At 41.7% G+C, this 14074-nt stretch overlaps 1 protein-coding gene across 1 annotated transcript; it reads right to left on the minus strand.

Annotated features, from left to right (window-relative positions):
* Window positions 1–561: 561 nt before the first annotated feature.
* Window positions 562–12608, minus strand: vapal (VAMP (vesicle-associated membrane protein)-associated protein A, like). The gene is made up of 6 exons (XM_086204305.1): window positions 12410–12608; window positions 5700–5852; window positions 5040–5143; window positions 3723–3803; window positions 2005–2184; window positions 562–1515 (listed from the first exon to the last, which is right to left on the minus strand). The coding sequence occupies exons 1-6, from the start codon at window positions 12465–12467 to the stop codon at window positions 1354–1356; spliced, it is 738 nt and encodes a 245-aa protein (XP_086060431.1). The 5' UTR covers window positions 12468–12608; the 3' UTR covers window positions 562–1353.
* Between the last annotated feature and the right edge of the window lie 1466 nt (window positions 12609–14074).

Raw genomic sequence — 14074 nt, forward strand, 5'->3', positions numbered from 1 at the left:
AGCAACTTTGAGAGGGGAGACACTGTCGGCCAGATGACCCAGTCAGAACCAGAACAGTGTGCAGGGGTAAGCACCGACCAACTGAAATCTGTGGAAGGACAACGGGTGACCCGGTGAGCTGGGCCGTGGGTGCCACAGGCTCATCGGTGCACTAGTGAGAGTAAAGGATGACTTGTTTGGCCTGAAGCCACACAAGAGTTCCATTTCCAGACAAAAAAAATGAATAAAAAATCCCCCACATGATGCTGCGGACCGATTTTCTGTCAGAAGGCAGACGTACTTGCTCAAGTCCTATTTCTTTAGTATCAAATTTAGCTGCAAAGTATCCTTCACTATCGCCGAGTCCTTTAAAAAAAAATTACTTACCAGTCAACGTTCGCAGTCACTCCTCCAGACTTCACGCAGGTGGAGAGGGATCACAAGCATCCTGTCCAGAAAGATGGCGAGGCTGCCACACGAGTGGACATCGCTCATTTTACAGGATAAAATGAGTTATTTTACATAATACACACACTTGAATGGTCGCATGAGAGAGAGACAGGAAAAGACTGGTATCAAAACCACTTTTTTCATTTTTATTTTTCAATGCTTAATACCATGGAACAGGATTTTAAGAATGGAGACCTTATTTCTTGTTTGCCTCAGAAGGAATATAAGATTTGTATAATAATAATAATAATAATAATGATAATAATAATGATAATATTAATAATAATAATAATAATAATAATAATGTCTGCATTGGTGTTGTCAGAAAAAGGAAAGGACAAATGTACAAGAGGAGGCACCTATATCCCCAGCTGGACCTGAACATTCCAAGACAAGAAGTAGAAATTACAAACTGAGAAAAACGTTTACTTCAGTGGCAATCCAGCAAAAAGTATCCAAGTCTTTTGATGGAACTCCTTTCCTTTTTTGTTTAAAAGGATTTAAAACAACAATTTTACAAGACAACTAACATTCCATTCAACTCCTATTAAAAACAACAGAGAAGAGAGAAAAGAAACCTCATCGTTTGACTGCCTCTTGCTCTTGTTTCACTCTAGGTGCATCTTCCGTGGTGACTGATAGCATACAACTTTCATTGTCCTGCCACTTGACCTGCATATTCCAGCCAGCAAAAAACAGAAAACAAAAAAGGGAGCAACCACTTTTTTGTTGCCTCTCTCTCTCAACTCTGTGTACTAACTGTGCGAGATTGTAAAAAGGCGACGCCTTCGAATGATGCTGTACAGATGTGTTCACTGTAGGCCACAATACCAATGATATGGCAAAGTCAACAGAAAGACTCGGGTTTTCCAGGCCTTTTTGAATCTGGAGCCAGGGCGGGGGATACAGCATGCATCTCCCAGTCTACAAGATGAACTTCCCTAGGAAGAATCCGATGAAGATGGCTGCTATGACGACGAGGAGGGAGGGCAGGGAGGCGGTGCCTGTTTCTCGGCCGAGGAGGCTGGTTGAGTTTGATGTCATGTGGTCTGAGCGGGGCATCTTTCTCATTCTAACACCGTCCTCCTGTAAACGATGAAGAGGAGAGATGAAGGGCCACATCGTCACACAGCAGAACAGAACGCGAGGCTGATACGGTGAGTTTCACTCACCGGAGTGTTCAAGTCACGCCCATCGTTCACACTCAGTGTCCTACAGCCCAACTATGGCAAAGGACCGCTGCAATTCAAACTGATTGATTTTTGTCCTCATTTTGCTTTCTACATTTATTTTATACGTCATGAAATCAAGGATCTTGAAAGGGCGGAATTAAAATATAGAGTATTATTCTTTTTTGCTCGCGTCATCAGCTGCCTCTTTTCCCCTCGTGGAGAGGAGTTTCCACACCATCATCCCGCTTCCAAACCCAGACACGGCTGATTGTGTCTGTACGGACGCACAACACAGGGAACTGAACCAGTGGCCCCGGATCGGATGGCAACAAAATATACAGCTGCATCACCTGAGTGGCCCCTAATATTTGATGCTCTAAATAAATATGTCAGCACATCTAACCTTTAGTTGCTGGTTCTCCTCAGCCAGCTTGCTCATCTCAGCTTGGAGCCTCTTGCACTTCTCCAGCACTTTCTTCATCTCTGCATCATCCTGTGTGGCAGTGACAGGCACAGCGGCTGCTGATGGATCAGCCTTCACGGAGTTCAGCACAGGGGCTGCTTTGGTCACCTCCACGTCATTCTGTCCAGACAAGAAGAGGGAGAGAAGAGAAGTGAATTTCCAGCATGCCCAGGGCGAGTAGCAGGGAGGTTAACCTCTAGACGTCAGGCTGGGCCAAAGAAAACAGCCGTGTTCAGGGCACAGACGATCACTAGATCAAAGGGAGCAGGGAGGAAAAGCGTCCTTCCAAAACCCATGTGTGATGTGGCTGTTTTTTGGTGGGACAAATATGACGGAGGAGAGGAGGAGGACTGCATGATGGAGATTCATGTGCTGTAATGTCAGTAGGGTGAAGATCCTGAGACAGACTATGAGGTTTTAGTGCTTCATGCAAAAATCCAGGCATGTAAACAGAAGCCCACGAGGCTGAGCATTTGTTCGACCATGAGCCCATCTTCAATCTTAACTTGTAATATTCTGTGTATGGTTTGAATTTGTTTACTAGAAATGAAACTTTAATCACTATGTTTTAAAATCAGATCAACTGCAGTGCTGCTTGGTGTCTGCATTAGGAAAATGTTTTAGCGGCCCTGGAGACTGTGCACTTATCTAAATCACTGAAACCTGAACTCACACAGTCGCACTGTCTCGTTGGGACTGCACAGACGTGCAACTGAATAAGTCAGGATGGACTGATTATACCAGGTAAAACTTTTCACTGATCCGTATCTGGAAGCCGGTGCATAATGCAACTGCCCTGGGTGGTTTGTTGTTAAGTCGCCAGGCTGCGTGTGGACTCTTGGGTAGTGGATGCAATTCCAGGACTGTAAGCTGTCAGTGAACAAAACTTTGCTGCAGAAATTGTTTCATCTTCACGTGCTTGACAGTTTGGACAGGAAGAGCATAACAACACGTCCAGGCTTTTACTACAAGAATGCTGCTGTGAAACATGCACTGCCCTCACATATCCTACGCTCCATATTCATCTTACAAAGTTCCACACTTTAGCACATTACGAGCATGCTACACAGGCCAGAGCAGAGACCAGATACCGTCCTGAGTCAGCAGCCCACTCATCCACGCCGTAGCTGCACGCCCTGGGCTAAATCTGGCTGGACCTGGTGGCATTTTCACCTGAACCGCGTGTCTTGGGTGATCAGATCACAAGCGGACAGCTCCAAGCACTTCAGTTCATGCCTGGCTTGAAATGCATCTCCTCCACATGCAGTTCAGCGATACCTCCTGACTTTGTATCTACAAACATTACTACTTCCATTACGAATGACAAAATATCATTGGCAACCTCCAAACATGGTCTGGGCAATCAGATCTCCATACGTCATTGAGAGCCCCAAAATCAATTTGTTCTCTTCCTCATTTCTTTGTGCCATCTCTCACAGCAGAGGACTTGGGTTTGCCATAAGCTGCCCGACAAAAAGTGCCAACCACCTACAAGGTCATGAGCTCCGAAGGAAAGGGTGCTTAGGCTAGCTTTTCCTGCTACGGACGGTATTCTGGACGTTTTCAGAAGGAGTGCATCATCAACTAGATTCTACTCCAGGTTCTGATTAAAGATGTGCAGAAATAAGCTGTTTTTAAAGTTCGGCAGCGTCTCTTACCACTTTATCATTTTCAGAAGGCAGCTCGAAGACACATCTCAACTTGGAATCCATGAGATCATCGGGTTTCGCATCTTTCCACTGGAGGAGATGAAAAATGTGCATGTTATTCATCAACCCAAACTGCTAGCAGCTGGATTCCATACACACACACACACACACACACACACACACACACACGAAATGTAGCCTTGAATGTTTAGCCTATGGATAAAAATTAAAAGTGTACAGCTCAAAAGGGAACTGCTTAAAACTGAAAATTAACTTCTTTTTATTGCTTGAAAGTCAATATTTCAGAATAAAAAGAGACAATAAAGTCAGCTCACAAACGTTAAGGTTTTGTGATTTTTACAGCGAAGTTCTAATAAAACACACGGCTGCTCCTCAGTCAATGAGCCGCATCTCTCAAGTCCTGCTACAGAACTACAGTGAGGCTGAGCGGCACAATGGAGCAACTTAATTGGATAAATCAGTAACCTTGGTCGATTCTTGTTTGCTTAGCAGGGAGACTGAGCCTTGTTCCACTACACTTCCTGGATTCTGCCTCTCATTCAAGACAAGCCAGTTCATGAACACGTCTGCAGGAGGAGGCGCATGTTCTGCCGCTGTCTGAGCCTTTGCTGCTCTCTGCTGGACCGCAGGAGGCTGCAGTCACTTCCTGCATGTTTACCTCATCTGAGAATGGAGTGGTAAGAAACTGGGGAGAACATTTATCCCAGCATAGGGGAGGACCAAATATATCTAAGTGGAACTGGATACAAATTCCAGTGGACTGATAGAACACAATAACAATCGAACATGAATGACGATGGGGTTCAGTTAGTTCTGTATAGTGATTCTGATGAACTGGAGTGAATATGCCTTGTGTGTTCATCTTCGTTATTAGAAACATTTAAAATACTCAACCTATTGAAGGTCAAATGTGATTTAACCACGACCCCCCCCCCCCCCCCCGAAGACTTGAATTAATCATTATTGCTCCAATAAGCCTCAGTGAAAAACATGCACAATCCCAGAGCCCTGGGAATTATTCCGCTTGCACTTTTCCTGCGCAGTCAAAATGTTGAAATATCATTCAAATTCTAAAATAATGTGCAATGTCTTAAAGTACGTTTTTATGAAGGCAGGCCCACTGAAGAGAGTACGGAAAAACCCTGTGACTGTGTTTCTTAGGTGAACCTCCCTCTCTTCTCTGGTCACAAGTGGAACTAAAAGAATTGAAACGGTTTACAAACAAACGCAAAACCCCGACTGAAACAAAAAGGGAGGATACAAGGTCTTCTGACAACACGTCAGCGAGAATATAAGGTCACTCACCAATGAGTCCATGTCAGAAACATTTGGCGGGGCAAAAATCGTCTGCACCATGAATTTGTGTTTACTTTTCTCATTGGGGTCATAGTCGAAGGGCTGTAGCATGACTGTGAATAAGAGATGAACAATGTTAGAGGACTTGAGCAAAAGGCCTCTCCACATCCCCCCGATTATATCAATAGAAAGTAAACCATAATAGTGAGAGCATCCATTCATTAGCTGCTGGAGGCTAATAAGGCCTGTCTGTCTGTCTGTCTGTCTGTCTGCCTCGGTGAGACAGGATGAAACCACCACAGTGACATCAGAATCGCTCTCAGGTCAGCCTGACCAGGCCTCCAGGGCTGTGTCTGAATGAACATTATCACAAAAACTTCAAAGAAAGAAATCGCTCAAATAAGAAGAATGAAAATGCTTTGGATGTACATGATTTATGTGTTTATTTAGTTAAAGTTTATGAAGAGACGTTTTCAGACCTTCTCAGGTCAGTCGAGGTGAAATATCAGGATTTTAAGACACGATCTGAACGTTAATCCTGAAGGAACAGTCATGGAAATGAAAAATCTGATTCTTTTCAAAGCTTCTGACTACAACAGTGCAATTATGGGCTTTAAAGCCCACTGGCAGGTGCTGTGGTTTAGAAGCTAGAAAGAGACAATGACTTGCCGGAGATGTTGACAGTTGCTCCCGCATCGATGACACCACTGTTTGGCCGTACACAGTACCTACGTGGTGCCGTCGTCTTCACTTTGAAACACACTTTTCTGTCAGAGGGGTTCTTCAATTTGAGGTTGGTGGTGACTACATCTGTGAAGGGACCTGATGGGCAGAAAGACACAATGGAGTACAATCAATTTCTACGTTATTACTCAGACCGGCACAGCACAACAGCATAAGAACATGGAAAACAAAATTAGCTTTTATCATCACACTGCTGTCCCCCACTTTGAAATCCCTTTCTACAATCCTTTGTTATGATCAACCATTTGCAGAACATTTTGTTTCTAGCAAATTATTAAAATTACCCACTACCACTTCACGAAATTGCAAGGGAAACAATTTTCCATTAAAATTGCTGAAATCAGAACACCAAATGAAGAGGAACTACATTGCATGTCTGCAGTGATGAAAGAGGAAATTCAATATTTCTAATCACATTTCACGCTCTGAAGAGGTACTGTCCAGCAGGATTTGGTTCAAAAACATCTTGGACATCAGTTGAAACATAGTGTCAGGCTGCAAACTCAATCACGCCTATGTGATTAGGTCCATTTAAATCAAAGGCAAGCTGTCCTCATCCAAACTCACGTCAAAAAGGCCTAGACCTTAAAAAACACAATCTTTGAAAATAAAACAAAAAAAAAAAACTTTGTTCTGTTATTCAGGAGAAAGAAAGAAGAAAAAAACAACAACAACTTCTGTTTCCAGAGTTTCCACGGGTGTACAGTAAGCAGGCTTGACAGAGAGTTTCCTGTGTCAGGCCCAAACATCAGTTAGCACCCAAGTTACTGGGAACGGGATTTTGCTTTCATTTGCAACACAGACTTGTGTACTGGGATGAGTGGAGAGCACAGAGCAGGGACGACGAGGGACAGGTGAAGTAAAGATTATATTACTTTTAGTGCTGAAAGCATAGATGGACATGGTGCGTTCATCTTTATCGGGATCTCCATACGTAGCTTTACTTGTCTGCTGAGGGGAAAGAACAAACCACTGAACTCAAGTGAACTTGCTAACTTTTTAGAGATGTCTCATGTTCATATTGGAAGGGTCCTGCCGTCCTCAAGCCATATATCAGGAGATCAATATTGGCATCTGCGTCTTGTGACGATGTTTATTCCTAATTAGCTTCTTAACCAGGGCCACCCCCCCACCCCCCCATCCAGCTTTGATGAGCCTTGTTGAAAACAACTGCATGCCAAGTCATAGGTAACGCAAACTCAATCAGGGAAATTGGCCTTGGAGTCTGTCAGGGACAAGTCCCATGATGCTTGGTTTGTTGACAGCATGGCACTGATGCTGTGGTCCAACTTCACCTGCTGTCGCATGTGACACTTTTGAGTTTTTAAAATAGAAATGTTTGATTTGAGTTGTTGACTTGTTTAGGTTTGATCACCTCACTGTGGAGAGTGAGGCAGGGGTCCAGCCCATTTTCACGTCTTCAATCAAATAAAACCTGACACTTTAAGACCCAGCATCTTGAACTGGGACACAATTTTCTCTTTCAGCTACAACAAGCCGCACCTCTGACATGCAGCCCACAGCTGTGAGCAGCAACAGACGACACGATGAGACCACACTTTTACACTGATGCTGAATTGAGATATATAGTATCTCAACACTATCAAATGTGGCATTATCCTAGCAACCCCTCCATGTATTTTTATCGGCTCTAAAAGATGCCAACTGTTGGGTCAGTGTTTCATAAACTTGAGTGCAGAATTTCTCTGAGGTTGTTGACTTACTGAGGTGGCTTGATTACAGTAAAAAAAAGAAAAAGAAAAAAGACAATGATCATTTTGTTCAAGATGGAGATGATGATTAACTAGATTATTCATCAACTTTGGAAACAACATGCTTGGGGCTGAATTAGCTTAATCTCTCATCAACAAAAACGCGTTCATTCTATCGTTCCATCACAAAACGGCCGTGCATATCACAATGGAATGCACAGTAGTGTAAGTCATTGTTTTATCCTAATTGTATTTTGTTCTAATCATGGCAAGCCAAAATGGTAATTGAATTCTGTGCTATCATGTACTGGGAAAACTTCCATGTTGATTTGCAACTACTTAGTAAATTTCCCATTTACTTGTACATCTTTATAAACCCATATCTAATCATTAGCATCAACAAATCTCTCTCTTGCCATAAATTAAAATAGATCAGCAGCAGCAACTAATCTAATAAAGGGCTTTCCCTGCTTATCCCAAACATTCTTCATTCCAGCATTTGTCTCCAAAAAAAAAAAGGGAATCCGGGGAACCTCCTGTTACAGTGACTCCTTTGTATTTCCAATACATCAGCCAAAAGAATCAAAATGTCAAATAAATTTGCATCTTTTTAAACCAGTCTTACTTACCAGCTTTATTACGATTATTTGATTTTTGCTGGATTTGTACCTTATTGTATTCAAAGCACCGTGTAAAAAAAAAAAAAAAAAAAAGCGCAACAGAAAAAGCTGTGCACGTAATACATCAGCTCCATCTTTGCATTATCCTACCCCACCAAAGCTTGGTAGGAACTCACTACTTGACAAAAGCCTACATTCAGCCCTCTTTCACACCCAGTGCTCAAGTGAGATAAGAAGCAGTGCATGACCAGATTGGAGTGGCTCCACTAAGCTATAGTTACGGTGGTGACTGGGTTGTTTTCAATGTAGGAGCGTCACAAAGACATTCCTTCAAACCGGTAAAACTAATGACGGTGACTGTTCTGCAACATCTGATAATTCGATGCACATCTTTGCCACTTAGGTCTTCGTCTTAAATCAAGTAGTACAAGGTAGTACACATCACGTAATGATAGAATGAAGTTGTGTGAAAAGATTTCATTAATTTTGATCATTATATGCATCATCCCCTTCTTATTAAGGACAGATGAAAATTACTGGCTTATGTCTTACTGCCAGTTTCTCAAACTATTGTGGAATCAAGCAGAAGGGCTTTCAATAAAACAACCACTCTTTGAAAATGACGTCAGTGAGAAATTCAGTTAAGTAAACATGATCCGGAGCAGATCTCAGCGTGTAAACCATTCATCCTGGTTTTGAATATGCTTGCAGCTTTAAGCTTTCTATTTTGTACACAAAAAAAAAACCCCAAAATGAATCATTTTGTCAAATGCACAACACATCCCATTATGAAGAGCAGCAACTGCTCTTTCAAGATTCATTAAATCCTCATCAGCCAGACTCTCAAAAGACACACCGACCTATGCCAACTACGAACTTAGCTCTAGAAATGGGAAAATAAATTCTTTCGATGGTTTTACAGTGCAAGTATTGCTAAATGTAAGACTGAAATGGATAAGATACTGGAGAGCAGTTGTGTGCATCAGCTGTACTCCCACACCACATCTATTGCCTAACTCTGAGGTGTCACCTTTGCTCAAGCAGTGTCTCTCTCATCTTGTTGCATGTATGCTGAGTTAGGGTCCCCCAGGCAAATCCTATTCTAAAAATACCAGCCAAGGAAAGGAGGGCTGCCCCCTCTAACTCGCTGCAGGAATCCCAGCAGAGGCTCTGAAGCAACCCAGCTTTCAGATACAGATTTAGCTCCGTCTCTGTGACAGCGAGCGAGCTGTGGTCATCTTGCCTGTCCTTGTATTGCTTCTACAACACAGCACTAGTTCCTGCTCGTCTGTTTTCCAGCTTTCAGGCGAGATTTTGGTTTCAGTGTGGGTGTTCGTATCAGAATCACTAAAACAATGAAGAACAATAAATCTTTGCCAAGGAGCAAATACCAAAAGTCTAGTGGCTTGAACCATGTAAACAATAAAAATGAAAAACAAACAAACACTGAACTAAAGTATCTAATTTGAAGAAGTCACTGAGGGGCAAAGGGTTGAACTTTGTTTCAGATGTGTGTCCAGCACAAAACAAATGTACAGTGTCCATATGCACCTGAAAACAGTGATGCGATTATTCTAAGTCTCCCTCGTGCTCACCTTAGCACAGGTGAGGTCCGTTCATGAACTTGAGGTGAGAGCACACACACCAGCGCACGGTCAAGAAGCAGCTTTGTCCTCCTCCACACCACACGACAGACATCACTTTCACCTTCCTTTATACATTTCATGGTGCCAAGGCTCCAACCAACATTCATTTCCATTATTGCACGTGGTTTCATAAATTTAAATGAGTGAAAATTACAATAGAGAACAAACAAAGTACAACGTAGCTCCAACAAAAAGCTCGGAATAATACAGTTGGCTCACAATCAAACCACCATACGGAAGAAGTTGTAAATCCGGTCTATTCAAATCCTAGTGGAGCAAACACAAATCACTGGTCAGCTAAGCAGTCATCCCTCTCATCAGCAGAAACATCATTACACCTTAACCATAATTCATATGAAGCTACTAGTGCGGGTTAAAGAGAACCACAGGGATTTAATTCATCATGCCTTAGAGAGCAAGTTGTGTTTGATTTATGACCCTCAAACCATGCTCAGTATCACGCTGGGCACATATTAACAGTTTACTGATGCAAATGTTTCTCTATCGGGATGCTGAAAGTTCAATCTGATGAGGGAAAATCAAAACCTTGTGACTGATCAGGAATCAGAATAGGTCTAATTAGAACAGGATTTCTTAATCAGGTAAAATGAGAGGGTCCATGGCTCGGATTATCACGGATCATGTCTCTGCCATCCCTCTCCCTGTCAGTACAAATTAAAGGTTCAACTGAAGGACAGACATCCATGTATTTAGGTTAAACTTTTTTTTTCTTTTTTTTTTTTTAAATACATGTATCAAAACAAATTTACAGGGCTGACAAGTGAACCCAGTCTTCTACTGGTGGGCTCTTTACTACGTATATAAAGAAGTTAAGAAATAAAGACAACCGGTGACATGTTTCAAAAAGAAAGTGGAACTTGTTCCATGCAAGGTTAACTTCAAAGCAAATAAATCAAACTATTATATTTTGGACATGGACAACTGGTTTATGGACAACTGGTTTATGGCCAAGTTCACCGTGGGTTTCATTCATTTTCAGCATTCCTTGAGAAACGTCTGCCTACATCTCTAAGGAAGGATGTGAGTAAAGTCTTGCACTTGATAAAGTTTCAATACAAACTAGCAGAAAAAAAGTTTTCTGATTTGAGAGAAAAACGTGAAATTATCACACATGATAAAGACTGATTATGCATTTCTGAATAAGCATGGAGCTCTTGTGCTTGTACACATTCAGTGGTATCATCGAGTGCAAGACCTCAAGGGAGGAATCCATTGTACTTTGTAATGATGTATGAAGATATGACGTCTGTTTACAACATCTCTTTCTCAAAATACCACCATGACTATAACCCACCCAAAGGAATCCTGCAGGTCTGGTACTTTATCAGTTGACCTTCCCAACAGCCCAGTCAAACCCAGATTACGACTAATATACTGACCTTGCTCCTAGTACCTCTTACGTGCAAAAAGACCTCACACTAAGGGTTTGGGCATAATGACTGGTGACTTCAGCAAAAATAAAACACTTCCCTGTTTGAACTTGGCATTATTGCTAGCAGCCCAGACAGTGGCAACTATGACAAGCATCCCAAAAATGCAAGGGGCTATAAGATAAAATGCCTTTAGAACACATGTTTTATCTGTAGAGGAAAATGTCTTCATTATTCAACAATATCATAGCCTTGCACGAAAAGCTTCTGTCACTTCTCAAGACATTTATACTGAGAGCTCGAACACTTTGTATTAGTCCACTTAATAACCAGAGCAACAGTTGGGCTCATACAAATGTCACACGGTTAAGCTAAACATAAAAAAGTTGATAACATGTTAACATGAACTCAGCCGTGCGAGACGGCAAACAAGACACTAAAGCGAATGAAAAGAAGCTAACAATGCACTTAGGGTCATATATCAACTTTTGCATTAGCATGCTAGCCTAACTATGGTTGGCCAACCGTCAACTGACACATCATTTCTACGGTACATGCAACCATTACTAGCAATGACATAAAATGTAGGATTAGTTGAGCCCTATAAAGTGTCTGTAGACTCAAAAACTGACCAAAAAACATTTAAAGAGTCAATAGAACATAACTAGCATTACGCTAGCCACTTAAATCTGTGTGTAGGTTGTTACCATTGATTAGCTAAGTTTGGGATTTTAGCTGTCAGTTTTTCCCCCCCAGTATTCGATGACAATATGTGTGTCAGACGTATGTCAGGATTTACGGTTGATTTGTGTTTCAAGAGTTGTTGTTTTTTTTTCCATTTTAACGTTGTGACTCGGAGTGGTGGGGTGAGCCTTAATAACAACAGTTTGCTGCTGCTAACACTTAGCCACAGTAAAGTGTCTTGTGTTTCATTGGTGCTAGCAAACACGATGCGTTCAATGTTCACTGTAAACCCGTGTAGCAAGCACTGGTAGTCTCCTAGCGTCCGTCCACCACTTTGCCGAGTGTTGTCAGCCAGCTGGACATGCATGTCAGGCCAGCAAGATACACGCCACGCCGGCTATCCACGTCACTACAGTGCGAGGATACAGCGGCCCGTCTTGTTCCTGGCTAACTTAAAATGGCGGTGAATGCTAAGCTAGCTTGCTGGCAACGAAATTCGCTTGAGGTACTGTGAAATCGTTCCAGTCAGTCAGTCACTACTCGCCGGACGTGTCACTCCTTAGCAACCGCTGGTTCACCTACCTTTAAATCTGAGGTCAGAGGGAGGGTCGAGAACAAGGATCTGATCCAACTTTGACATTTTAGCTGAGGGGATGCACTAGATTTCTGTAGCGGGGAGTGACTGTCAAGTGGAAATCCAGTATCCCCTGCCACCACTGAGTAAAACGCTGACTGAGCTTGGAGAACGAGCATGTGGGTACAAATACTTGAACGCGCGAGTGCTCTACCCTGTTGCGCGCCCTCGTGGCTCACTGATGTGATTATCGTCCTGTAATTTAATTTCATTAATTTAGTTAACTCTTACCGGTTATACTGCCAACGAAAACAGCTTAGGAGATCTGACCCACACCCAGCTTGATTTTAGTTACTTGATCTGCGTGTGTTGTTTTAACAGTGAACAAAAAAAACGCACCCTTTTTTTATGGAAAAGGAGTCATGCACGATACCTGCATATGCGAGTTATTTGTGTCCTACTCATCTCTTATTTTCTCCAACTTCCAAATCTTAAAAAAATCACATGTTGTCTAGGTGGACTTCCTTAAAACAGTTCATGCATCACTTTACCAATATATTTTCATGACTGAGGACATTTATCATGACCATACATTCTGAGACGTCTTTTTAAACAAGAAAGTCCATGTCAAAATCTATAATTGAATCAATATTCATGACAATTTATGGAGGTTTGATAAACATCTGTTGAATATTTACCAAGAGGTTGTTTTTTTTAAGTCGGATCTTAAATGAACCCCAAAACATTCTAATATTTAGGTGCTTGTGAAGCAAATTTCCATGACTTTTCCTAAATGTTCTGGGTTAATGTTTCATTTCAAAAGCTTTTGCAGACATTGAAATGTTTTCAGACTTCAAATTCCGTGGATTTTATTTCTTTTTCCTCGTGATCGTGTGGAACCTGTAGTTGTAACAGAGGTGGGACCAAACTTGGACACCCAAGTCCCAAATCAAGAAACCCAGGCCACGAGCATGTCACATTTTACAAATGCAATAAACACCTTTTTTTTTTTTTAAGTAAGTAACTTTGGACAAAAGATCCCCTAAATGATGTAAATGTAATGTTAAGCCAACAGATAAATATCTATGTATAAGGGATTTAATCAGGTAGGCAGGTAGGACAGGTATACACGCAGCGGCTCATCCTTTATGGAATTTGTGTAACGTTTACTAGCAAAAAAAACCAAAAAAAACAAGTGGCATGGTATCAAATAGTTGGAGCAGTACTGCTCCAGACTCACAATTAAAATCAATTAATCAAAGCTAATTACATTAAAACAAGTTCCACTGAACTTGATAACGAAATAAGTTGCGTAAAAACAGAGGCAGCAATTCATCCAGTTCCCATGACACAAGATGTAATAATCAAATGTAAATCAACTTCTGAATTAAAAAAAAGAAAAGAAAAGAAAAACCAGGACTGGGATCTAAAATGGAACCAGACAGAGGGAACTGATGGGCCGTGTCATCGATTAATTGCTTTTCAAGCAAAGATATAAAATATTGGCTTTTTACATTCTCTCAAATGTAGAGGATGAGAGAAGTAACACTTGTAACTGCTTTCAAATGGAACCATACATTCATTTATCTCACCACAAAATAATTGTCTCACTGTCTCATGAAGTTCGGTCGTTTTCTCTTGACGATGAATCGCTTGTGCTCTCTTCATCCAAC

Source organism: Aulostomus chinensis, chromosome 5 (assembly GCF_037954235.1).
Source record: "Aulostomus chinensis isolate RoL2024-O1b breed Wild chromosome 5, RoL_Achi_v1.0, whole genome shotgun sequence".
NCBI classification, from domain to species: domain Eukaryota; kingdom Metazoa; phylum Chordata; class Actinopteri; order Syngnathiformes; family Aulostomidae; genus Aulostomus; species Aulostomus chinensis.